Source organism: Drosophila grimshawi, unplaced genomic scaffold (assembly GCF_018153295.1).
Source record: "Drosophila grimshawi isolate 15287-2541.00 unplaced genomic scaffold, ASM1815329v1 contig_1369, whole genome shotgun sequence".
Taxonomy (NCBI): Eukaryota; Metazoa; Arthropoda; class Insecta; order Diptera; family Drosophilidae; genus Drosophila; species Drosophila grimshawi.
This window is the reverse complement of record NW_025062891.1, coordinates 1,428,058-1,453,014: the sequence shown is the minus strand read 5'-3', so window position 1 is coordinate 1,453,014 and position 24,957 is coordinate 1,428,058. Positions and strand designations below refer to the sequence as shown.

Genomic DNA, 24,957 nt, shown 5'->3' with positions numbered 1-24,957 from the left:
TAAAAACCGCGGTAAAACAGCTTGCGATTTTTTTTTTATAGAGCATAAGTTGCAAAACATTCTTTTGCAAAAAAAAAAAAATAATAAACTTTAAGGAGGAGTTTAATATTGATGCTATATTTTTTTTTGCAAGATCTGCTGATGAAGACAGATAAGGATGTTCAAGTAGGTACCTATAGCAAATGTGCAGCTACTGGTAACTGTGTGCACAGAACAGAAACAATTTTCAAAAACCAGAAAAGTTGTCGAAATGATATAATAATTGTAATAGTAATAGCAGCTTAGGTATCAAGTCCGTTACCAGTTACGAGGAACAAAAGAACAGAACAAATATGCGATTGCCATAGCAATAGAATAGCCAGAGATCATTTATTTAAATGTTGTATATTATATATAGATATATTATATTGGTTTTGTATAATGCAATTTTTTTGGACACCCTTAGAGATGGAGAATTTGAAACTTGGAACTTATACTGGTCTGTGCCCGCGTCAAAGTGTAAAAATTTGAGTGCTACGTCCACTAGGCTAGGAAATCATTAAGATCGATAATTGCATTTCGATAAAGCCACATATCTCTCAAAATTTTAAGGTTACGGTCTCCAAATTTGAATGGTAGGTTGTTGCCGATGTCTTTCAAAGATCGGCATATGCCGCCCCCATCTCCGCCATCCCAGGCCCCCTGCCATGTACACGTGCCCTGACGAATATCAAAAGAAAGATTCGAGTTAATATTAAACATTAACATATCCTGTCTACAGATATACATAAAAAAATCCATTTATATTATATTACATTTATTATTTGTCAAATAAATATAAAGCTAATGCTATAGTCAGACGAGTTACAATATCCATTACTATGTCTTCGATTTACATCCAATCATATAGACTGGAAAAAGGCCTTTTGGGAAATTTTGTTGCCGCACCTTACGCACAATTCGAAAGCCAGCTTCTTTTAAAAAACGCTCATATGCTGCCAAAGGACGAGTAACGGATGAATCCTCGTCATCTTTAATATCTGTACTTTTCGTGCTGACATTTTCCTTAATACAAAAGTATGCATTTGGTTGCAAACTTAAGCGCATGCGACGAAAAAATAACACAAGATCCGGGTCCGTGAGATGTCCTAAAACCCATTGGCTCCAGATTAAGTCATATTTGTGTGTGGGCGAGAACTCCTGTAGTCCAAGATTATATACTTCACCCAAGCTATTCGAACGAAAAGCCTCTGATGTGCATAGCTCTCGTGCCTTCTCAGCAAAAACGGCATCTTGTTCAACAAGATCAACAGTCTCAAAAAGTGGCATCAGAAGATTGCGTGAAACTCTTCCAATTCCAGCCCCGCAGTCCAGGGCCAATTTTTTGCCTGGCACCTTAAGTTCACGGAGAAATATCTTCGAGCCTTGGATATCGATTGCGTTGATGTAACCAAGGCCGCCTAGCATACCGTTTACCGTTGCTGGCACCTCGGACCAATATTTCTGTGCTTTGTTGTAGAATTCAGGCAGGACTTTTGCATTTCCAGTTCCAGTTGTTTTGGAAGATTGGTTAGGATCGTCTTCAATTGTTTCTCCCATGTCTATTTCGTGTTGAGTGTAATTCGCACAATCCTCCTTTGTCAGTACTTTTGAATCTAATATATTAGACATTTAATCGTTTATTTCTAAGCGTAAATTTTGTAGTTAAATGCCAAGTAGCTCAATTATTTCTTCGCATTACCTTACTTAGATTCTGTTGACTGCAAATTAAATGTGTGCAGGGATGCAATACTTGCTTTGAAATCGAACCAATATTCAAACTAACCGAACGGAACTAGCTCATGCAGATGGGCATTACGCAGCCATAAAACACAACAATTCTTGTGTTAATTTACACAAATGAGGATCTTAATATTGGTATTTTATTTTACATCTAATTATAATATGATTGTGTAAATTTTTTTTGCAAAATCACAATTCTCAGGAGCAATGTGAAGGTCCACATAAATATTTTAATAATATCGATATTAAGCCAATGCGATATATTATCGAGATAAACAATATGAACAAGCCTTAGTTTACTAAACTAAATACAATACAAATAAATAAAGTTATAACAATTAAATATGACGCTCGATTTGGATGCGCAAAAGAAAGATGAGAAGCTGTTGCTTGCCACCATACAACAGGAATATAAAATCCTCGCCGAATAGTATGAATTTCAAGGAGTTTGCCATTGTCAAACAATAATCATTCTTTATCAACAGTAAAATGATCGAGTCGGAAAAGCTCTCGGGTATCTATGTTATACCAAGCTATGCTAATTCATTGCGTTAGTATATGACGTGTGTAGTGTAGCAACAACAACAACAACTAATTTCCACTCATTTTATGTATATATTTCAGAATGGTTTGGTGTATTCTTTGGGCGGCATGGCTTTTATGAAAAAAGTGTTTTCCGTTTTTCCATATTGTTGTCAGATGGATTTCCCGACGACAAAAGTGTTCCAGTAAGTCCAGTACCCATATATTTATACACATCCTTATTGATTTTATTTTTAGGCCATTGTTTTTCAACACAATGTAGTTCATCCACTTGTTTGCCCCTACACTTACAGTCTGGATCTTAGCCACGCATTTCACGAATGGCGTCCTGCCGAAGATCATCTCTGGCAGGTGCTGAAGTATATGCAGGCAATATTCGCTGATCCATTAGAGAGCATTCGCAATGTTTCCACTGTTCATGAGCGAAGCAATGCAGAGATCATCAAGTTGTTAAACAATAATCGGGATGCATATGCTGCTCTCGTTCAGGAGAGCATATTGGAGAGCAAGGCTCATATTTATGACAATCCACACACAGAGGATCCACACTATATTATATTCGAAAAGTTTCAAGATGACATACACGGACCTGTTCTAGAACAAATACGCCAAAATAGAGCAACGGTTGGCTCAACTGAAAGTGGGGGCGGAGGCGGTGCTGCAACAGGCTTATCATGGGTTAAATTTAAAGAAGGAGAGTTTAAGCCACTGAGTATTGAGTAGTTATAATGCTATATATATGCACCAATTAAATAATAATATATTCTGTTAACAACTCCATTCGTTAGTGATAAATTTATATCAGCGTTAATCATGAATAATTAATGCCGAACTTTAGACAATCCTTTACCCAATCGTGTTCCAGTTTGACCGCAGTATCACGCCAATTAAAATGTGTTGGCGTTTCGCCACCTTCTCTAAATATAAAGTTTTGGCTAAGCTCAATGGCCAACTTGGAACGGATTAGTCCAATGCCACCTACTTTTGACCAAGCTGGATGATAAACTCTGCCACTTTCTGGATGCATATAAATTTTGTGTGGTTGGAAAGCCACCGTTAATGCTGGCCCTCCATGTGCATAGCTCAAGAGATCCTCAGAGTCATTGGTCTTCATCAGTTGCTCCGTAAAAACAATGGGTGTGTCATCACAACGTATATAGTTCCTTTCTCGACCACAAAGCGAGATGAATGGAAACATGGGATAACTTTGTGTTTCATTTAATCGCAAACGACTAAAGAAGAATTTCAGGAAGTGCTTCTCCTTAAAGCATGATGTAAAATTTTTCATTTTGGCATCGTCCAAAAATAACTGAAAAATATTAGTTGAAAGATAAATACGGATATGAATTAATTGACTATACGTTATTAAATAAATACACACCATTCCTTCATGATCGATGTAGTAGAAATATTCACGTATCCTTGGTGCGGGCGATTGTCCTTGTGTATAGAGAGTGACACTGCGTTGTGGTATCCTTTTAAATTGCCATACATTTGAATTCAATAAACATTTTGTTTGGAGTGCAGCCATTTGAACAAAACCTTAACCCAGGATAAAATACAATCAGCGGGCTTCTGGGCATTTGTAATTTATATAACTTAGGCTAAATATGCATGAGCATCTATTTAATTTTACAACTTAAAAACGTATGCACAGTCAATGAATTCATCTAACAATTTTCAAATATTATTTGTTTCATATCGTCTATTTTTTCTTATTTCCACCAGCACCGCCGCCCGTCTTCTGCATGCGACCCACTTGCATATTCTTCAGCTTTTCATTCAATTTCTTTTTTGCATTCTTTAGCTCCTCCTCGTGCCGCACAGTCTTTAAGGGCTTTGGGTTCAGAAACTCTTTGCGCGCCTCTCGCTTTTTTTCCTCACCGCATCCATGGACCTCTGGCAGACCGTGCTTGAAGCAGAATCGCTTCTTGCAGTGCTCGCAGTCTTGACCCATTAGACTGGTTTTGGTTTTGCAGCGTGCAAAGTCGCACAGATTGTCCACGGTTTTGACGGCAGTCAGAACCTCATCCAATTTGAGATCGACTATCTGACTGGGTATTGGATCCAAGAGCTCCAATGTGTTATTTGTGCCATAATCGGGCTGTCTACCCGGTTTGGCTGCTGGGAATAGTGTCTTATCTACTTTGGTTGACGTTTGCGGATTATCCACTGGCTTTGATTTGTCTGTGTTACATACTTATACTTGATGAAATGCTTTTGAAATGATTTTGATTGTGTATTTACCTGCCATGGCGAATTTAAGAGCCACAAGCAATTTACTTTGTAGACTGACGTTTTCCAACACTGGCATGCAAATTTGGTATTTGTTAAATTACTATCGCATTCTCATATTACGGTATATTTGAAAAATAAAAATACCTACAAATAATCATCGTCAAATAATTGCCATTGACTTTGTAAGATTTAAAAAGCTTAGAAAAATCAAACTAAAAAATGAACATTTTCTAAACCACAACCTCCCCCACAAAAAATATTATATTTTTCTGAATGTGAATATAAGTTTGTGTTTATTAACAACAATTACAATTTGCTTTAAATGCAAGATATATCTCTTTCAAATACACTTTTCATATTGTCTATAAAATGCAAATATTAATATTGCTTAACTGCATAGGGGTATTAATGCGTGGAGCATTTGGTGTATATAGTTGCTACTGATGTTAATTTCTGTGCAATAACTCTTGTTAGCCATTAAAAAGCTTATAATTTATTATCAACTGCTGGAGTGGATGTCACAGCTGCATGAATCGCCTTCGCCACATAATCAACGTTGCTTGTATTCAGACCACACATATTTATGCGACCAGTCTTAAGCAAATATATATGGTAAGTTTTGATGAGAACGTTGACTTGATTCTGGTCAAGACCCGTATATGAGAACATACCAATCTGATTGACAATGTGATCCCAATTTCCGGGAGTTCCCAACGCAACCAGATTGTCGCGCAGCAATTTACGCATTTGTCGAATACGGCTCGACATATTTTTGATGCACTCCATCCACTCCTTACGCAATTCCGGCGTATTCAATACTTTGGACACAATGCGCACTCCATACGCTGGTGGATTTGAGTAGTTGGCACGAATGATTAGTGTCAGCTGCGAGTGAATCATATCTCTGGTGGCACTGCTCTGTTGCACCACAGTCAAGTTACCAGCACGCTCGCAGTATAATCCAAAATTTTTGGCAAATGATTGACAGACAAATAGCTCAAATCCACGGTCCACAAAATACCGAATCGCCCAGGCATCTAGATCGGGATCACCGCTAGCGAAGCCCTGGTAAGCTGAATCGAAGAGTGGGAAGAGTTTTTTACGCTCCATCAGATTGGCAATTTCCTTCCATTGCTCGTGAGTGGGATCCATGCCCGTTGGATTGTGCGCACACGCATGTAAAATAATCACAGATTCCGCCGGCGCCTGCTCCAAGTCAGCGAGCATACCCTCAAGATCCAGCTGTCGGTTATTTTGATCCCAATAGCGATACGAATGAAGATTGGTAAAGCCACTATCAACAAAAATCTTATGATGATTCTCCCATGTCGGATTGGAATAATAGACGGTGGAGCGTTTTAATTGTCGGTGTAAGAAATCAGCAGCGACACGAATTGCACCTGTTCCAGATATCGTTTGTACACCAAAAGCCTGCAGAAGACAGAAAAGAAAATGTAAATTATTTTGTTTTTGTGGTTAAGTAAAAAAAACTAACTCGTTTCTCTTTGATTGCATTGGAATCAGCTCCCAAAACCAATTCAGTTGCTGCCCTTGTGAATGTTTCAAGGCCTATAGGAGATAATTCATAGGTTAGACTTAGCTCAGAGGTTTTTGGAAAAACTCACCTGTCACCGGCAAATATTCATGATTAATTGACTCATCTTGCGCTATTCCCACTTCGGTTTTGCGCACCACAGGGAGTACCCATGGTTGACCCTCCTCCGTCCTGTAGGCTGTGCATAAGGTGGGAAACAGATTAATACTAGTTTGTCAAAGTAAATTTGGATCACAAAATTTCAATGGAAGGTGGTGAACTTGAACGCTTCAGAAAAAGTGAAATTTGTCGAGAATAAATTAGGAATTTGCCAGTAGTTTCAATGATAAAACATATGAGTTTTTATAAAAAATAATCTGGAGAAAAAATGCCACAAAACACATGTTTTATTGTGTTTTCTACAGCGTGTCCAAATTTAACCAAATATTTGATATAACTCTTATATTAATTAATGGATCTGTAGTAAAACATTCTAAACCAATTAAATGCTTATGATCGCTAATAATGTTAACAACAGGGACTATTTTCGGGTGCTTTAATTGAATGGTGTAAATGCCTATGGACATGTATGTGCAACACTTATAAATCAGCCAATAATCTCGATAAGACAAGAATTATTGATTGCTGATCGAAGTCCTCTCGGAATATTGTTGCTATGAGAATTTTCTATTTTGACAGTAGTTTCTAATTTATAATACAAATCTGAAAACAACAGGTCATACGTTAAGTCCCAATCAACTATCACACATGTGTATGTACTTAGAAAAGAATAAAAAAATAACATTTTAATCTGCTTGAAGTGTTTTTTGTTGGTAAAGACTTTTCATTTGCAAAGCTTGACTAAAAATAACTATGTATGTTTTTGGATTCATGTATGTGATATTTTCGCGTATGTGTGTTAGAAAGCATTTGTTAAAAAAAACCGGATGTTCTTCATCAATTATCATTAACGGGAGTTTATAATATAAAACTATTCCGTCTACTTAACAATTTGACATCTAAATGCCCTCTACGCTGGAGTAAATGGCATAATTATGTCGTTATTAAGAAGCTCACTTATAAAGTGAGCAGGTAAAAAGAGCAACATTTGCAAAATTTTGACTGCTTATAAGCAAACAATGTACTTGCATAATCGAGTGCAATTATTAATATGCGAATCTAATATATCAATGTACATACAAGGTCATATGAATTATTGTGACGACAATATTGCATGAATATAAATACACGCTTTTATCAGCGGCCCACACTATTACATACCACCAACGGACAAATTGACCTTTTTAGTGTTATCGTCGTCCTTAAATGCCTGCGTCAAGGCAAACACTTCAATTGCCGGTCCTTTGGGCACATTGGCAAAAATTGACGAAGACATCGCGCAGAGCAGTCGCAAGCGAATCGACTATAAAAAATAATTTTGGTGCGTCGGCAAAATTGGTGCTGCGTACTTACGCTTCTATCGATACATTTGGCAATATTTTTTTGAGAAAACATCGATATAATAGCATTAAGCTATCGTACATAATTCCAAAATCGATACACTGGCTGAAATTTATAATACGGCATCGATATTTTTAGGAAGTTGATTTGAATTGTGTACATATAAAATAAATAAAAGTTGACAAACAACTCTATAATGACTTTTAAAATGTCTTTCGGGAAAACAAAACAGGAGCCATTTTTTAAATTCAGCACATATTGTGGATAATGAAATTCTTAAATTAAAGTTACCATTATAACTAACCTGAAATACTTTTACTGCTGATCAGAAGTTCGCTAAAGGCAACCAATCAATTATTTTTAAAAGTCTGACTAATGTTTAATACTACTGAGACAGCTTTTAAATTGGCTGATTAGCTAAGAACTTTTATGATATTTAGTTTACCGTTTTATTCTTTCGCTTTCAACATCAACTCAAAATAATTACTTCCGCTGATTATCAAATATTTCAAAAACTGATTGACGTATACGCTTTGCAATGAACCTCAAATAAAATCAAATTAAATAGATAAAAGATTAAGTATTAAAATTTGATGAAAATTAAAAGAGCTCCTTCATATTATGAATTCTTTATATAATCTGAAGAATAGGGGGGCTTAACTATGATACGTAAGATATATTCTAATGATTATATGGTTACGTTTTTAGGTTACTTTAATTCTTGCTTTAATTTGGTTTCGACCTTGTTCTTAAATTTTTCTTTTATTAAAATACGGGATACTTATTTTCCTGTAAAATTTAATTTTTATTCTAAAAATAAATTTTAAATATACAAAAACCTTTATAACTTTCTTAATTATAGGTAAAAGCTTAAAAAAAATATTGCAAAATAATTTGTATCTACTACATACAAAATAAACTGAATCTATATGATTGATAAAAATTATTTCTAACGATTTTACAGATACTAATCATGTACTTGTAAGACTTGAAGCTTATATGAAAAATACTGCTTCAAAAATGTGTGCAAGGCCACTAAGGCCAATGAGCCGGCCAAAAACTGGTTAATGAGTACGAAAAGCAGGCATTCTTACGTACTTTCTCAGATTTTGAAAATATAATTAATGTTAAGGTTAATGCTTTGTGTGTAGCAGTTAATTACGCTTAGAGTTGTCATCCAAATACTAAATATTAGAAAATGTACATTGAAACTAAGAAAAGATAATCCTTGGTTTTTAGAAAAGTGCAAATTTCTATTTAAGAAATATACTTTCTGAATAATGAGATAATTACCCTTGGCGCAAAACTATTGAGATTTTCTAAATTTGAGGGCCATACTTTTTCTGAGTGTAGATACAAATGTATTTATTCAACAACTATTTGCCTGAATTTGACTCATTTTTAAAAACATATAATATATGAGGTATAGAAAGAGTGCCCGTTGCTGATGGCAACAATGATTTGTTTGTGGCAAATACTCGGTGGCATATTTTGTCTTATACAAAATTTAGTCGATTAGGAAACATGTCCAAGGCAACTACCATCAAGGAAGCATTGAAGCGATGGGAGGATCGAGAGCAGCAAAATTCTCTGAATGCTAAGGACATTGATTTGCAGTTTCAGTGGCCACCAATAGAGAAAATGGATAATACTCTAGGAACGCTTGTTAACTGCGAGTAATGGCATTCTTCATATAAACTTGATTTTATATAACTATATAATTATATGTATATTTTAGAAGAATAAGTATGTCCACGAATATGATTGAGAAAATCTTTGGTCTATCCGGTATGAAATGTCTGAAGGTCCTGTCGTTATCTAGAAATTATATAAAGCAAATATCGGGATTGGTAGGTCATGCATATGATATTTTATTTATATATATAAGCTTTGAGTTGTCATTTAAATAATTAGGAAGCTGTCTCGGAAACTTTGGAGGAACTTTGGCTAAGCTACAATCTGATTGAGAAACTAAAAGGTTTGGCTGCACTCAAGTGCCTAAAAGTTCTTTACCTCAGTAACAATCTGATCAAGGATTGGTCAGAGTTTAATCGACTGGCCGAAATTGAATCCCTTGAGGATTTAGTCGTTGTTGGCAATCCCTTGTCGGAGGGCCTTGATGAGCCCACTTGGAGGAGCGAATGTATTAAGCGCCTACCCACAATAAGAAAATTAGATGGAGAGCCTGTTCTCAAGGAGGATCCGATTTTGTAAAAACTGAACAAATTCAGATAAATAAAACGATGTGCAAGGATCAGAGATAGTATAATTTGTATAGAAGTTCAATAGATTTGAAAACCCAAAACTAACATTTATTTCTTGCTTGTGATACGTTTTTTTTTAAATTTTTTCCAATTCATAAATAAATACATTTTTGAAGGTGACCTGTTAAACTTGGCCTGCGTTCAACAGTGGAAAATAATCTTTATGATTTTTTGAAAAAATGTTTCGGTCAATCATATAACACTTGAAATTTATAATCACTATAAGCAGTACATGTGCGAATCTCTTAAGCCATCAGTGGGCCAGTATGCCAACAAATAGATAAGTTATGAGTTAATTAAGTTGTGATAAGAAATAAATATAAGTATCAAAGCGACCAGTCACGGAAATTTAAAATACAAACATTATCTATTTCAAATGCAAGACTAGTGGAATGTCTCCTTTGATTAACGTCGGCACGTGCCATACAAATGGGAGACCTCCACTGATATGTAGCTACCAAAAACAATATTAATAACTATGATTAAGGCTTAAGCGACAGGTGTAATACCCTACATTAAAAAAAATAAATAGATTTTGTTATTTTTTTTATTTAAGTTATAGAAAATATCACAATGAGCAAAGAAAATGCACTTGAAAATGTCACATCGTTTAAGTTATAGATTAGTGAGGTAGGTGAGCTAAAACCCGTAAAGTCACGACTGTTCAGCCAGATATTTCTGTGTGATTGTGCGCGTGCGTCGTCTGGGAGCAGCTTATGGGCAAATTGTTGTTTAACAACCTGCCTTGTCTGGGGGCTGTATAAAAAATCGTACGACATGTTCTAGTCATCGTTGATGATATCGAATCGAAACCAGATTTTGTGCACTTGTCTAAACGCACTTTCGACGACCTTCGTATTCATTATAATCTATGTCAATTAGCAGGGCTTCTGATTGGGACTTACAGCTCTAACTTTTGGTAAGATTTTTCTATTAATTAATTATAGCCGAACGGCAAGTTCGTCAAATAATATCGCTGATAGAAAATAGCACAAACTGTCGCAAACTTCGAGCACAAACAAAATAAGTTTTTACATATGTGTATGAATATATATATATATATGCAAATATATATGCCTATGTATACCTTACAAGTTAGCTTAATTAATTCTCTGCAGAATGCTCGCGTAACTTTGTTTATAGTTTATGCACAGAATGTTATATAAGTAAAATTATTCTTAATCAATAGATGTTGTTCGCTGTCTGTTTGTCTGCCTCATATATATTGGACATTGTACATACAATATATTATATATATTTAATCTTAAAAACAGCCGAGTTAATCTGGCTTGTTTGCCGCTGTTGTCAGCCCGTCCATCTATTACGGACCTTTCAGTCCGTCTATGTACTTGTATAAATGTGTCGAATTCAGAAAATACAGGAGCTTGAGACACTAAATTTGTATTATAGATTAAATGCTGTTTTTTTCAAATTTATTATATAAGTATATGTTAGATTCTAAATGAATGAAGTTATCTGTAAAATTATAAACGTTTTTGTTGTTGTTGTTGTAGAAACAATTACTTACTGCTGTATTTATCTGACTCATATTGTAGTAATGATTTGAACACTTGGTCGCTGCCGATATGAGTTTATTTTTCTCTTGAATAGGCTTGAAGGGCTTCCAAAGACTTTTCTGTTCTTACAAATTTTAAAAATATTCCGATTTTGAGAATGATAATGAATTTTACATATGTATGGTAACAGCTGTTGCTCTCTCTCTCTCTCTCTGCCTCTCGTTGTTGATTTTGCTCCCTAACAGACTCTCTCACTTTGAACTCAACTCGTACTCTTTGCCGTCGTTTAGCTCACAACTAGAGCCATGACACGTTTTTTTTTTCTTTCTTTTTTTTTTTTGGACAAAGTGCAAGTTGTATTTGTTGGCTGGCGGACGCACATACTTCAAAATTGCTAGATTCGAGAGGCAAAGATTGGGAGAGTAAGAGTGCTCACGAGAGAGAGAGAAAAGAGACAGAGAGTGAGCAGCTGTGAACAGTCGCCGGCAATGCTGGCAAACTTTCAAGTTATTTTCAACGTCGTCCGTCAGTTGGATGTTAAGCTTTGGTGCATACGCAGTGTTCGAGCTCCCGGCCAGAGATAGTTGTGAAGTGAATTCAACGTAATCGTACCGAGGTGTTCTACCTTACCAAAACAGTACGTCAAACACACACGCAAACACACACACGCATACATATATGTATATTGGGAATAAGTGAAAATCAAGTAGAGAGAAACATACATTTGTGAACAATTTGCTAATTCTGGACAGTAATTTTGTTAATTTGCGGTTTCCAAAACCATGCTAATTTTTTGTACATTGTTGTGTGCCTAATATACATATACATATATACGTACATAATAGAGCTGTAAGTGCTTCTTTTGTAGTTTTGTGAACGTTTTGTTAAACGTGCTGCACAGTTTGCATAAAAAGTGCCTCAAGGATAACACACAAGGCGTGAGCAGCTGAAGAGAATTTTGCTTTATTCAAGGGTAAGTAAAGCACATGCATATTAAGTATGTGCTACATATTTATATAAATACTTATGCTAAAAACGCCGCTACGTAACTGAAACTTATCTATATATATATATATGTATATATATACATGCATATATACATATGTACGCATGTGTAGAAAGTTACATGCGTATTTACATAGATGTATGTATATATTTGAATTTACATACATGTATGTGTGCAGTAAATGCACATCCTACTTTCATCTTGCGTAAAAACTATCAGTTGGACATTATCAATACCGAAACGAATACTATTTTTCGGGCAAAGTTCTCTCACCCTCCTCTCTCCTCTCTCCTGATCTGTCTATCTATGATTTCTGTTTTTGGGGTCCATTTTATTATGCCCCATATTTTTGGGGCCGTCTTATGGTTTCGCTGTCTGAAACCGAAACGTGCTTGACAAAATCAAGGCATGTGCCCATACATTCATTCAAATTATATGTATATATGTATATATATATATATATATTTATACTACGAACTATATAAATTATATAAATTTCGAAGTGGTGCGTATAAAAAAATGTAGCTCGTGTTATGATTATTTTTGTAGTGTCAAAGTCACGCAGCGTACAAAAATCCAAGTTAAATTATATTTGATTTAGGTGCCTTTGATTTCTATCTATTCATAGAAGTTTTGCGCGACAATCATTGTAGAACTGTTAACATTTCCATACATGGCATGTTGTTCAAATGTCTATATTTATTTATTCATTAATGCCGAGATTTACATCACGTGTTGTTTATTGCTTTAATATGATTTCGGATATCATAGAATGGTTTCTACAGTCACATCAATGAAATTTGTCACATAATCTTAATAATTTCGAAATCTCACGCAAGTATCAATTGAACATCTAATTCATAATTTAAATTAAAAAAAATATATATAAAATTTGAAATATTAGTCTATTAACATGAATATTAAAAGATGCTCCTTTTATTAAGTGGTATTAAAGCTTGGCACACTTCCATTTGTAAGGCGTGCAGGGGAAAAGCCTGTGCTAATATTCATACACATAAATATATAAAGGGTATGTCCAAGTGTAGGTTCAATAAATATCCCAGTTGCTTTATCATATTTGCGGATAATCAACTATGTCCAGAGCAGGCGCGGCCCAGTGTCGCATTCGAAACGTCTTTGACCTTAGCAACGTGTGCTCAAGATCGTATATATATATATATGTAAGTAAACACACAGACACGCGTAGAACTATATGTATGTTGATGTCTGTGTTCGTAAGTGAGCGGCATATAAAAAGTAAGCAGCGTAATCAGTAGTAAATCACTCGACCGACTGTCGATAGACCGATGTGTGCACATTCTAAGGCACCTCGTCTTATTAAATTGCAATAATGTTATGTAGTCGTATTATTATTACATAATCGATCATTGCGGCATACATATTTGCCCACACATTTGGGGCACACAATCACTTGCACTTGCAATCACTCTTACATTTGCTTGTATATCCCCTGTAAACAAAGGGAAAGCTCTTCATCTAATTGCTGTTCTCTTTTTGCTCGTTTTTTGTTTTTTTTTCTTGGCACATAAGTCGAAAATAGGGGTGTGTTTAAGTGTGTGTATTTTTGGATGAAATCAATTAAAGTATTTCAGTTGACATGTATCTGAAAAGGCATAGCACATGTTTTAATCAAGAATTTATTGCCTTTTTGACTCTTTTTTTTTGGGAGCGCCTGCGAATTGGGAATATCCCATGCTACACAACAAGTGTTCTCAAGCATTCCAATATTTGGTTTGACTGTTAAACAAATTAATATAAGTAAGTAATTAAATAAATTATATAAATAAATGAAAGTACCAAGGAATAAACGCAGTAACAGCGAGAATTAGAGGTTAAATGTTTAAATTTGTTACTTCAAGGTTTTCTTAATTCCATTACATTGTTCAGCTACATATATGTTTTGCAAAATGTTAATAAAAATAGTTTAAATATAATTTAAAAATGAACAAATATGATAAGCATTTTTAAACCATTTAATCAATGCTGAAGATAACATTGAGCGTTGTGATAGCTATGAAATTACAACACAATATAAAACAAAGCTCTTGAAATACTTAAAATATGAGCCGGTCTAAATATTGAGAATTTGCACTTTAAGAAGAAAGACTACTACTATTTTAAACGGAACTCTAATAATATATACGTACATATTATAGCCTCTATAACACTCTCATTTCTTCCCATTCTCGGTTTTCAATATCTCGAAATCACCTTTGTCCCAAATTAGTTTTTGTCATTACTATATTTGAAACTTATTTATTAATAATATCTATTAATAGTGTGTCGAAATAAATGAGTAGACACTAATGAAGTTGATAGTTTTATGCAATATTTATTGTCTGCAAAATAAATACAAAAATCGTCAGCACCTTACCAACTTTTATAATGAAAATTTACAACTGTACTAAGCTTTTATAACATTTAAAGAGCACATGGTAAATATCTATTAAGTTTTTAGCAGTTGGATTTGGTTCAGTCAATAAAGTTGTGGATGTTAATTATATATTTTTTTTGTATTTTCCTGCGATATGCAAATGTTTGAAGAGCTTCAATTTACTTTTATTTTTTCTAAAACTAACACCTTTTAAAGCTGCATATCAATCACTCAACAGTTAGTCAGCCATTTGCCCGGATAAAGCCGTGTGTAAGAAAGGTTTTCTGAATCGCATACCTCCAATTGTAAACAGCAATAAATAAAACTCGTTAAGTGCACTCCTTTGATGCGAGTGACAACAATAATTGAGGAAACAAACATCTATTCATAAAACAGGTGTTAGCAGCTGTATTCGATGTTAATAAATAAAATGGATGTACACATGCCAGATAGGAATATAAATATAATGAGAAGATAAGCAAGTGTATTACCACTCTGGCTGGGCCATAATAAAAAAAATGAGTAACGTTGATGATAAACATAATAATAATATTGATCTTTTATTAAATAATGTTTTCTTGTTGTTCTTCACTTCGCAGAGTCGATTAAAAAGCGTCTACAATGTTCCTGCCGGAATCTCAAGCCGCATTCAGAACGCTGCGCAAAGCACTTCCCCGCGTCAGGCTTTACTTCATCAATAAAAATGCCTACTCCACTCAAGTAAGTTTGTCGAAAGGATGTCCCAGGACGACTCATGAATAACCATTTTGTTTTTTATTTACAGGTGGAGTACAAGCCGATACGATCCGTGCTGGTCGCAAATCGAGGCGAGATAGCGATACGTGTTTTTCGGGCATGCACTGAACTTGGCATCAAGTCTGTTGCGGTGTACTCGGAGCAGGACAAAATGCACATGCATCGCCAGAAAGCCGACGAGTCATATATGGTTGGCAAGGGACTTGCACCAGTAGAGGCATACCTCAACATTCCAGAGATCATTCGTGTCTGCAAGGAGAACGACATTGATGCAGTGCATCCAGGCTATGGCTTCCTCTCCGAGCGCAGCGATTTCGCCCAAGCCGTCATCGATGCTGGTCTTCGATTCATTGGTCCCACACCCAAAGTGGTGCAAAATATGGGCGACAAAGTGGCGGCCCGCATTGCCGCCATTGAGGCTGGTGTTCCCATTGTGCCGGGCACAGATGGGCCAGTCACCACCAAGGAAGATGCATTGGCCTTCTGCCAAAAGCACGGCCTGCCAGTCATCTTTAAGGCAGCATACGGTGGTGGTGGTCGTGGAATGCGTGTCGTCCGCAAAATGGAGGAAGTCGAAGAGAATTTCCAACGTGCCAGCTCCGAGGCGAAGGCAGCCTTTGGCAACGGTGCGATGTTCATTGAAAAATTCATTGAGCGACCCCGTCACATTGAAGTCCAACTATTGGGTGACAAAGCCGGAAATGTTGTCCACTTATATGAGCGCGACTGTTCGGTGCAGCGTCGCCACCAAAAGGTCGTTGAGATTGCACCCGCGCCACGCCTCCCCATCGAAATACGAGATAAGATGACTGAGGCTGCCGTGCGATTAGCCAAGCATGTGGGATATGAAAATGCCGGCACTGTCGAATTCTTGTGCGACGAATCTGGTAACTTCTACTTCATTGAAGTGAACGCTAGATTGCAGGTGGAGCATACGGTAACGGAGGAGATAACAGGCATTGATTTGGTTCAATCCCAAATACGCGTTGCCGAAGGAATGACTCTCAAGGAGTTGGGACTGACCCAAGAAAACATTCAGCCCCGTGGCTTTGCCATTCAGTGTCGCGTGACCACAGAGGATCCTGCTAACGATTTCCAGCCAAATACGGGACGCCTTGAGGTATTCCGTTCTGGAGAAGGCATGGGCATACGTCTAGACAGTGCCTCGACCTATGCAGGAGCTATAATCTCCCCGTACTATGACTCTCTCCTGGTCAAGGTGATATCTCATGCAAGCGATCTGCAAAGTTCTGCATCGAAAATGAATCGTGCACTTCGGGAATTCCGTATCCGTGGTGTGAAGACGAATATTCCTTTCCTCCTTAATGTGCTCGAAAACCAAAAGTTCCTGCATGGTGTCCTGGATACCTACTTCATCGATGAGCATCCGCAGCTCTTCAAATTCTCAACCACACAGAATCGTGCCCAGAAACTCCTCAACTACCTGGGTGAAGTCCTGGTCAATGGACCACAGACGCCACTTGCTACAACGCTTAAGCCATCTGAGGTGAATCCACATGTGCCCACGGTGCCTCTGGGTAAGTAGCCTTTTTGTTCACTGATCCCTCATCTAAGGCATGTGCTTCTCGGAATTTTGGCTAGCCTCTGGCTGTTGCTTTACCTAATTGTTTTTCAGATTTAACTCTTTTACAAACGTTACGATAGAGTGTGATCCATTTTTTTTATATATGTAAAAGCAATCTGCAAAATCTGTTATGGCTTTAACTATTTTACACTGTTTACACTGCACCTCGGCGAAGAGTTGATGAAAAGAGTTCTTGTAAAGATTAAAATATATATCTATATTTATGTACATTTATTATATATATAATAAATATATATAATAAATATTTAAGATATATTTAAATTGGTTTATATTAGAAAGCCTGCTTTGCTTTATGTGTTTTACAAGATTTATTTTGCGCTTTATAAACAAACAATAGACTTTATATTGTTCGAGTCTGTCCGCTTCTATAATAGAAATGTGAATTATTTGCATGCAGAATGGAATAAGTTTATCATTTGCATTGGAATTGAATGACTTTATCATTGAGAGGGGAAATCAAAGAATTACATATAAATGAATCCGCAGGGTTAATATAATATTCGGCATGCCGAAGCTATCAAATCTTTGTTATTTATTATATTTGCGTTCATTAACTATGTCTACTTTATGTTTTGCATTTCTTTTTATTTTGTTCTTTATAAAATGTGCTTTTCGATACCAATTTGCAAAAATAACACCATCACACACACAAACAATCAACAACAAAAATACACTTGCCTCCGCCATGTTCATAAACGATATGTTGTCATGATTTCCATACCAAAATGAAGACCTGTCCCCGGAAGCGTTAGAACGTGAAAAAAACGGCGGGGCAAAAGGTATGTTTAAGTTGCAAGTTTCTCTTATTTTCTTTCACTAGTCAACACCATCCATTTCCATGTACAAACTACATACAAATATTTCAATAAACTTCGACTCGCCCTACTCTAACATACACATATAATATTAAATAGTATATGGGATAGCGAATTAAGATTGTAAAGGGTTTGATTACGGATTTAATACGGGAATGTTAAGATCCTATTAGCATGAAATTTATATATATTAGATACTCGCTAATTACCAGTAGCTAGTGTTTTACCCTGAGCCCGTTCCTATGCAGTTTGATTCTCAGTTTATTTTATATTATCGACAACTTCCTCAATTTCCACAATATCGATCCAAATCGAATCCAGATAGCAGTAAATGCCACAATTCTAAATATATATCTTTCTAATCGGTTATTTATATAAATTGAGATAATATAGATCATCTGTAAAAGATCGGTTAAGAAACTTGAGAGAAATTCGTTACCTTCATCATAATAATAATTATGATATTAATAACAATAAAGATATTAATAATAAAACTATTAATTAAAATATAAGACAGGCAATTAAACGTAATAATAGATAAAGATTTTGAGTTCAGGGTATCCCCTATGTTATTTGTTTTTGTTTAGTTGTAAATATGATTTTCAGATTTTGGCTATACTCTAATCCATACATTGATTGGATAATAATAGGGTAATTTTATAGTTCAACATCATTTTGACGTTAATCTTTCCTGTCATTATTATTTGTATTACAAAATACTGATCGATATCGGAATTTAAATTTAAATGGTAATCTTTGTTAGATCGTGTCTCACTTTGCATTGCTAAATCGTTACTTTAAGTCAACGTCATTATCTTTAATCGAATTTAATAAAAGAAGTAATGTAAATAAATTATTTTAAGGCACCCTAATACTATCTAAAAATGTTGGATTTTGGAGTTTTACTAAAATATGACGTAACATTCATCGTTGTGGCTCAAAATGTTAACTCTATGCTTAATTGTAAATAACTGTGCTTGTCTAAGTCCCAACGTATCCCAGGTATATATGTGATCATATTTTAATATTAAGCTTTACCGGACTTTCTCACAGTCACGGAACCGCCACAAGGTCTACGCGAAATCATTGTGCGTCAGGGGCCCGAGGCTTTTGCCAAGGAGGTCCGCTCACGCAAGAATTTAATGCTGATGGACACCACTTTCCGGGATGCACATCAGTCACTGATGGCGACGCGAGTTCGCACACATGATCTGCTGAAGATTTCACCCTATGTGGCGCACAAGTTTAACAATCTATACTCTCTGGAAAACTGGGGTGGTGCCACATTTGATGTAGCCCTGCGCTTCCTGCACGAATGCCCTTGGGAACGTTTGGAGGAGATGCGCAAACGTATTCCCAATATACCATTCCAAATGTTACTGCGCGGTGCCAATGCCGTTGGCTACACCAGCTACCCGGACAACGTGGTCTACAAATTCTGTGAACTGGCGGTTAGTTTACTTGATTTTATTATAGGTGACAACTATTATTGATATTCGTTTTTGATCAGGTGCAAACTGGCATGGATATCTTCCGAGTTTTTGACTCACTCAATTACTTGCCGAACTTAATTCTCGGCATGGAGGCAGCGGGTAAGGCTGGTGGAGTTGTGGAAGCGGCTATCTCCTACACAGGCGATGTGAGTGATCCCACTCGAACCAAATACGATCTTAAGTACTATACCAACTTAGCCGATGAGCTTGTCAAGGCTGGAACCCATGTGCTCTGCATCAAGGACATGGCGGGTCTGCTGAAACCAGAGGCTGCTAGGTATGAATTTTTAATTTGTAATTGATTTTTGTGTAATTTATGGGTGTTCTCGTGCACTTCCAGACTGCTGATTACTGCCATTCGAGACAAGCATCCTGACGTCCCAATTCATGTTCACACTCACGACACGTCGGGCGCCGGAGTTGCCTCCATGCTAGCATGTGCACAGGCTGGTGCAGATGTTGTCGACGTTGCTGTAGACTCCATGTCTGGAATGACCTCTCAGCCAAGCATGGGTGCTGTAGTCGCCTCATTGCAGGGTACTCCTTTGGACACACAACTGGATTTGCTTGATATTTCCGAGTATTCAGCATACTGGGAACAGACCCGCACCCTTTACGGACCATTCGAGTGTACGACGACGATGCGATCGGGCAATGCGGATGTTTATTTGAACGAAATACCCGGTGGCCAGTACACCAATTTACAATTTCAATCGTTCTCTTTGGGCCTGGGCGACATGTTTGAGGATGTAAAGAAAGCATACCGCGAAGCCAATTTGGTACTGGGTGACATTATAAAGGTCACTCCATCGTCTAAGGTTGTTGGTGATTTGGCTCAGTTCATGGTACAGAACAGTCTGAATGGCCAACAGGTGGTGGAGAAAGCTGAGGAGCTTTCGTTCCCCCAATCGGTGATTGAGTACCTGCAAGGCTACATCGGTATTCCACATGGCGGCTTCCCAGAACCATTCCGGTCGCGTGTTCTTAAGGACACGCCACGCATTGAGGGACGACCGGGTGCTGAGATGGCCCCATTGGACTTTGACAAGCTGAAAAAGGACCTCCGCGAATCTCATGGTTACGTCAGCGATCGCGATGTCGTTTCCGCCGCTTTGTATCCGCAAGTGACAAACGAATTTCTGCATTATCGAGAGCAGTACGGCCCCGTGGATAAGCTTGACACTCGCATCTTCCTTACCGGCCCCAAGGTAGGTGAAGAGTTTGATGTCACCCTTGAGCGAGGCAAGACTCTCAGTCTTAAGGCTCTGGCAATGGCCGATGATCTCAAATCCAATGGTAAACGCGAGGTGTTCTTTGAAATGAACGGTCAACTACGCTCCGTCTACATTCCCGATAAGGAGGCAATGAAGGTAAATACTCAAGAATATCAATACCTAATTCCATCAACCTTTCAACTTACACTATTATTTTGTTTTTGTAGGAAATTCGAGTTCACCCTAAGGCTGATAAGATGGTTACCGGTGAAGTAGGTGCTCCAATGCCTGGGGATGTTATCGAAGTCCGCGTCACCATTGGCGATAAGGTCGAAAAGGGTCAGCCGCTTGTTGTCCTCTCAGCCATGAAAATGGAGATGGTCGTGCAGGCGCCTCAATCTGGCGTTGTCAAGAAAGTGGAGGTTAAGAAGGGCATGAAGTTGGACGGCGAGGACTTGATACTGATCATTGAATAAACTAAACGTCCAATTGTTTTATATCTATGTGTGGAGCGTGTTGACAATCCTGCTCGTTCTGCCTGTAAATTTCGATTGCCGTATAGCATTAAGTCCATTTTTAATTGTTTGTATTTATGCTTACATAAGTTCTTGTGTATATACGTGTGTATATGTTTATTGGGGCGGCACTACTTTTTCAACAAGTTTACAAACTTGTCAAGAGATTTGGAGAGTCACGTTCAGGAAAAAATTGTTGTTTAACATAAATGCACAATTTGTAGTTGAAAAGCCTTTGCCAAATTTTTATATCAATGTTACAATTTCATCACCAATAGAAATGTGAATTTAAAACGAATCATTCTAAATAAATGTTTTATAAAGATAACCAAACACCGAATAATTTAATATATTACAATACGAAAAGTGAGTGTAGAAATTTTGTGCTCGAAATTAAAGCTGGGTAAAAGAAGTGCATTAAAATATATGTGTAAAAGACAAAATTAGATACAATTATTTTTTCAATTGAATTTTTAATGTAGTGAGACTGTCATAGCTGCAGATCTTAATCTCTATTTCTAGAACAGCATTCACAGATGCAGATTATGCTTCGGATAGAGTATTTTGGTCTGTCGCTAGGATTGTTCATTAAATGGCAACATATATTTTAATTTTAAGTTAAACTTAATTTTTCATTTGTTAGAGACCATTTCTATCTGTTTTATATTTTAATAAATATTTTTTCAATTAATATAAAACAAGATAAATCAAGCGATCTTTGAGGGACATCGCCAGCAACTTGCCATCAATATTTTGTGTTTGTAGCGTTAAAGATCTTATCGATTTCTAAGCCACTTAGTAGTAGACGTAGTACCCCAATTTGGACACTTTTTCTGATGCTTGCATAGACCAATCAAGGAGGATACTCTCGCTGCTGTGGTCCAAACAAGCCACGGTGTCAGTGCATGACAGTCTTAACCACAAAAGGTTGTCTCTAAGGGGGTGTACTGTCTTCCCTACTCTGGAGCCTGTTAATAGATGAGCTACTTTTCCCGCCCCAAAAAAATATACTAAAGCCTATTTCTACTGCAATTTTCTCTTTCAAAGATCGGTATTTCCACACTGTTCTGTCGCACCTGTTAGCAGCTGGTGTTACTAAATGGTATCAGAATATTACGCAGTCGGTGAAGTCTGGCTGCACTGTATGTAAACTAACTACAACGGTTAATTTAAAAAAGATAAATTTTTTTGTCTTCTTTTATGACAAAAGATAAGGATCATCTTATATATTATTAAGACATGAGAAAGATATTGCGACACAGGATCAATAGGATCGGCGTCGGAAAATAAATTAAATAATCAAGTAGTTTAGGAAATAAAAATTGAAATACAGATCACACTGAAAAAGTATTTCTTGAATCACATATGTCAAGTGTCTATTATATATTATTATATATTTTGATTTTCTGTTCTACTTATTTCAATCGCGACGGTATTTAAAAATTCTTAATATAATTCATAAATTCTGAAATCTTTGAAATGCATATTATTTGAATATAAATATTATATTGAACATTGTATGATATATCTTGAACTCATGCCCATTATCAGCCAGCGTCAAAATGATATCAGCAGCTAGAATACAGCTTATGTCAAGATGTAAGATATGCTGTTATAAATGGAGGCCACCAAAGCGCTTTAATTCGGGCTGCTCAACTCTGACGCTGGAAAACGTGAGTCTGGGATTCTTTTAAGAATGTGGTCAAATCTAAATGTGTATTCAACTTGATAGACTTTTAAATGTTATGAGCTACCTAAGGGTCCGCAAATGGATGTTGAATTGTCTCGTGAGGATGCATTGAAAATGTATAGGCAAATGGTGGAGGTGCGCCGCATCGAGAACACTTGTGGCAACATGTACAAGGCGAGGCAAGTACGTGGCTTCTGTCATCTCTATAGTGGACAAGAGGCCGTCGCCGTCGGCATGTGTGCTGTGCTCCGAAAATTTGATAGCGTTATAACGGCCTATCGGTCACATGGCTGGACCTATTTGATGGGCGTCTCAGCGCAGGGATTGATCGGCGAACTGGTGGGTGTAAAGAGCGGTTGCAGTCGTGGCAAAGGTGGGTCCATGCACACCTACGGTGATAACTTTTATGGCGGCAATGGCATCGTTGGCGCCCAGGTACCCATTGGAGCTGGCATCGCTTTGGCACATCGCTATCGAGGCGATGGTGGCGTCTGTGTTACGTGTTATGGCGATGGTGCTGCGAATCAGGGGCAGGTGTTTGAGGCTTTTAATATGGCGAAGCTGTGGTGCCTGCCTTGCATCTTTGTCTGCGAGAATAATCAATATGGCATGGGCACCCACGTGGCACGTCATGCGGCCCTAACCGATTTTTATATGCGCGGTCAATATCTGCCCGGTCTCTGGGTTGATGGCAATGAGGTGTTGGCTGTTCGTAGTGCAACAGAATTCGCTGTGGACTATGCGGTGAAGCATGGCCCAATCGTACTGGAGATGTACACATACCGGTTCGAGGGGCATTCCATGTCGGATCCGGGCAAGTCATATCGCTCGCGCGAAGAGGTCAGCAAGGTGCGAGCCGACCGCGATCCTATCGATAGTTTTCGCACTCAGATCATCAAGCTGTGTCTGGCCGAAGAGGCGGAACTTAAGAAGATCGATGCTGAGGTTCGCGCTGAGGTCGCCGAAGTGGTCAAAAAGGTCCTCGCTGATCGCGAAGTGGGCTTAGACGAGCTTGCCACCGATGTTTATTCAAAGAATGTGGAGCCGAAAATACGCGGCATCTCCGGTTATACGCTCGATCACAAACGTCTCTCGGAGGTGTGCTTTGGCAAGCCCAAGCGTACACCAGCCAATGAGATGAAAAAAGTGCCCATTGGCGATGCGGTGATCATAGATGCCCAGTTAAAAGCCAAGAAGGAGCAGGAAGCCAAGAAGGCGCTGGAAGCCAAGAAGACGCTGGAAGCTCAGAAGTCGCAGAAAGCCAAGAAGGCGCAGAAAGGGGATAAGACAGCTCCTGCCGAGAAGGATGATAAGACAGCTCCTGCCGAGAAGGATGATAAGACAGCTCCTGCCGAGAAGGATGATAAGTCACCAGCATCAAAAGCCGCCCCACCAGCTGCTGCCCCACCAGATTCAGCCTCATCCGCAAAATCTCCACCTCCACCAAAAAGCGGCGATAAGACGGAAGCCTAGATAAGAATCTAAGTAAAAAAATTCAGAAACACAACAAATCTTTTTAGTTTACCCAAATGAATATAGTGTAATACTATATATTAGCTACTGCATGAACTTTTCTTTTTACAATAAAATAATAAGACGACTGACTACCTTTGCCAGTTACTCTTGCATATACGAGCATCTCTTCAATGTTTTCAAAGCATCTGCTGCTTGAGCTTTTTGTGCACACCACCTGTCATTAAGCACTCAGTTTACACCCAGATCTTATATTAGATAATTAAAATTAGTTGCTTAAAGCGAAAATATGCAATTTTCTTATAGCAAATTATTCGATGATTATATGAGAAGCCCATTAAGCTATTTTAATCTATAATTAAGTCTTACTTAATTACTATTTTTAAATTTTATATTGAAGAGTGTTAGTTAATTATTATCAATTCAAGCTATCTCTTTAACTTCAATTTAGATCAAATAATATTCAATGAGAAGCTTATGCTTTTGACTATATATATATAGATATATATATATATATCTTAATACTGAATCTCAAAGATATATTTATGTGAAAGTAGAATATAATGAAATGTGAATATGCATTTCCCTCTATGTGTTTGAATTGAGTTAACTAAATTATGCTGGGATATACATATGTATATTATGGTATGCCACAACTGTTATATGGTCATTCTTT

General features: G+C 37.3%; 8 protein-coding genes across 10 annotated transcripts; 4 read left to right on the top strand and 4 right to left on the bottom strand.

The window, feature by feature from the left end:
• Positions 1-779: 779 nt before the first annotated feature.
• LOC6560742 (alpha N-terminal protein methyltransferase 1) lies at positions 780-1,749 on the bottom strand. Its single transcript, XM_001986969.2, has 2 exons — positions 1,721-1,749; positions 780-1,634 (listed from the first exon to the last, which is right to left on the bottom strand). Exon 2 carries the CDS (start codon positions 1,576-1,578, stop codon positions 859-861), a length of 720 nt encoding a protein of 239 aa, XP_001987005.1. The 5' UTR covers positions 1,579-1,634; positions 1,721-1,749; the 3' UTR covers positions 780-858.
• Positions 1,750-2,026: 277 nt separating this feature from the next.
• Positions 2,027-3,079, top strand: LOC6560741 (protein crossbronx). The gene is made up of 4 exons (XM_001986968.2): positions 2,027-2,191; positions 2,247-2,311; positions 2,386-2,489; positions 2,542-3,079. The coding sequence occupies exons 1-4, from the start codon at positions 2,106-2,108 to the stop codon at positions 3,025-3,027; spliced, it is 741 nt and encodes a 246-aa protein (XP_001987004.1). The 5' UTR covers positions 2,027-2,105; the 3' UTR covers positions 3,028-3,079.
• Positions 3,080-3,115: 36 nt separating this feature from the next.
• Positions 3,116-4,607, bottom strand: LOC6560740 (UPF0598 protein CG30010). The gene is made up of 3 exons (XM_001986967.3): positions 4,552-4,607; positions 3,686-3,846; positions 3,116-3,613 (listed from the first exon to the last, which is right to left on the bottom strand). Exons 1-3 carry the CDS (start codon positions 4,556-4,558, stop codon positions 3,116-3,118), a joined length of 666 nt encoding a protein of 221 aa, XP_001987003.2. The 5' UTR covers positions 4,559-4,607.
• Positions 3,877-4,606, bottom strand: LOC6561194 (DNA-binding protein SMUBP-2). The gene is made up of 2 exons (XM_001986966.2): positions 4,552-4,606; positions 3,877-4,491 (listed from the first exon to the last, which is right to left on the bottom strand). Exons 1-2 carry the CDS (start codon positions 4,556-4,558, stop codon positions 4,010-4,012), a joined length of 489 nt encoding a protein of 162 aa, XP_001987002.2. The 5' UTR covers positions 4,559-4,606; the 3' UTR covers positions 3,877-4,009.
• Positions 4,608-4,816: 209 nt separating the features above from the next.
• LOC6561193 (aspartate aminotransferase, cytoplasmic) lies at positions 4,817-10,720 on the bottom strand. Of its 2 annotated transcripts, none has more exons than XM_043214324.1 (5): positions 10,707-10,720; positions 7,358-7,499; positions 6,168-6,275; positions 6,038-6,111; positions 4,817-5,973 (listed from the first exon to the last, which is right to left on the bottom strand). In XM_043214324.1, the coding sequence occupies exons 2-5, from the start codon at positions 7,470-7,472 to the stop codon at positions 5,029-5,031; spliced, it is 1,242 nt and encodes a 413-aa protein (XP_043070259.1). In that variant the 5' UTR covers positions 7,473-7,499; positions 10,707-10,720; the 3' UTR covers positions 4,817-5,028. The 2 variants fall into 2 exon arrangements, with proteins under 2 accessions (XP_043070259.1, XP_001987001.2); XM_001986965.2 differs by lacking the exon at positions 10,707-10,720 and adding an exon at positions 7,550-7,606.
• Positions 9,062-9,860, top strand: LOC6561192 (dynein axonemal light chain 1). Its single transcript, XM_001986964.2, has 3 exons — positions 9,062-9,213; positions 9,276-9,387; positions 9,452-9,860. Exons 1-3 carry the CDS (start codon positions 9,062-9,064, stop codon positions 9,749-9,751), a joined length of 564 nt encoding a protein of 187 aa, XP_001987000.1. The 3' UTR covers positions 9,752-9,860.
• A 1,136-nt stretch (positions 10,721-11,856) lies between the features above and the next one.
• LOC6561098 (pyruvate carboxylase, mitochondrial) lies at positions 11,857-21,446 on the top strand. 2 transcript variants are annotated; one of them, XM_001986963.3, is made up of 9 exons: positions 11,857-11,955; positions 12,187-12,291; positions 15,319-15,439; positions 15,504-17,013; positions 17,813-17,860; positions 18,950-19,347; positions 19,407-19,666; positions 19,730-20,759; positions 20,831-21,446. In XM_001986963.3, the coding sequence occupies exons 3-9, from the start codon at positions 15,341-15,343 to the stop codon at positions 21,077-21,079; spliced, it is 3,594 nt and encodes a 1,197-aa protein (XP_001986999.1). In that variant the 5' UTR covers positions 11,857-11,955; positions 12,187-12,291; positions 15,319-15,340; the 3' UTR covers positions 21,080-21,446. The 2 variants fall into 2 exon arrangements, with proteins under 2 accessions (XP_001986999.1, XP_032591323.1); XM_032735432.1 differs by lacking the exon at positions 17,813-17,860 and having other exon boundaries at positions 11,879-11,955.
• Positions 21,447-22,469: 1,023 nt separating this feature from the next.
• LOC6561097 (probable pyruvate dehydrogenase E1 component subunit alpha, mitochondrial) lies at positions 22,470-24,444 on the top strand. Its single transcript, XM_001986962.3, has 2 exons — positions 22,470-22,791; positions 22,851-24,444. The coding sequence occupies exons 1-2, from the start codon at positions 22,681-22,683 to the stop codon at positions 24,279-24,281; spliced, it is 1,542 nt and encodes a 513-aa protein (XP_001986998.1). The 5' UTR covers positions 22,470-22,680; the 3' UTR covers positions 24,282-24,444.
• Positions 24,445-24,957: the final 513 nt, after the last annotated feature.

What these genes read in the sequence shown, in the direction of transcription:
- LOC6561192 (XM_001986964.2), top strand. Translation starts at nt 9,062, where the DNA reads ATGTCCAAGGCAACTACCATCAAGGAAGCATTGAAGCGATGGGAGGAT. An exon ending in GGAACGCTTGTTAACTGCGA is followed by an intron (nt 9,214 to 9,275) that starts GTAATGGCATTC and finishes TGTATATTTTAG; the next exon opens with AAGAATAAGTATGTCCACGA. An exon ending in TAAAGCAAATATCGGGATTG is followed by an intron (nt 9,388 to 9,451) that starts GTAGGTCATGCA and finishes TTAAATAATTAG; the next exon opens with GAAGCTGTCTCGGAAACTTT.
- LOC6561097 (XM_001986962.3), top strand. Translation starts at nt 22,681, where the DNA reads ATGATATCAGCAGCTAGAATACAGCTTATGTCAAGATGTAAGATATGC. An exon ending in CAACTCTGACGCTGGAAAAC is followed by an intron (nt 22,792 to 22,850) that starts GTGAGTCTGGGA and finishes TCAACTTGATAG; the next exon opens with ACTTTTAAATGTTATGAGCT.
- LOC6561193 (XM_001986965.2), bottom strand. Translation starts at nt 7,591, where the DNA reads ATGTTTTCTCAAAAAAATATTGCCAAATGTATCGATAGAAGC. An exon ending in TGAATATTTGCCGGTGACAG is followed by an intron (nt 6,112 to 6,167) that starts GTGAGTTTTTCC and finishes TATCTCCTATAG; the next exon opens with GCCTTGAAACATTCACAAGG. An exon ending in ATGCAATCAAAGAGAAACGA is followed by an intron (nt 5,974 to 6,037) that starts GTTAGTTTTTTT and finishes TGTCTTCTGCAG; the next exon opens with GCTTTTGGTGTACAAACGAT.
- LOC6560740 (XM_001986967.3), bottom strand. An exon ending in ACATCGATCATGAAGGAATG is followed by an intron (nt 3,614 to 3,685) that starts GTGTGTATTTAT and finishes AATATTTTTCAG; the next exon opens with TTATTTTTGGACGATGCCAA.
- LOC6561098 (XM_001986963.3), top strand. Translation starts at nt 15,341, where the DNA reads ATGTTCCTGCCGGAATCTCAAGCCGCATTCAGAACGCTGCGCAAAGCA. An exon ending in TGTGCCCACGGTGCCTCTGG is followed by an intron (nt 17,014 to 17,812) that starts GTAAGTAGCCTT and finishes ACCAAAATGAAG; the next exon opens with ACCTGTCCCCGGAAGCGTTA. An exon ending in CCGATAAGGAGGCAATGAAG is followed by an intron (nt 20,760 to 20,830) that starts GTAAATACTCAA and finishes TTGTTTTTGTAG; the next exon opens with GAAATTCGAGTTCACCCTAA.
- LOC6560742 (XM_001986969.2), bottom strand. Translation starts at nt 1,578, where the DNA reads ATGGGAGAAACAATTGAAGACGATCCTAACCAATCTTCCAAAACAACT.
- LOC6560741 (XM_001986968.2), top strand. Translation starts at nt 2,106, where the DNA reads ATGACGCTCGATTTGGATGCGCAAAAGAAAGATGAGAAGCTGTTGCTT. An exon ending in TATAAAATCCTCGCCGAATA is followed by an intron (nt 2,192 to 2,246) that starts GTATGAATTTCA and finishes CTTTATCAACAG; the next exon opens with TAAAATGATCGAGTCGGAAA. An exon ending in AAGCTATGCTAATTCATTGC is followed by an intron (nt 2,312 to 2,385) that starts GTTAGTATATGA and finishes TATATATTTCAG; the next exon opens with AATGGTTTGGTGTATTCTTT.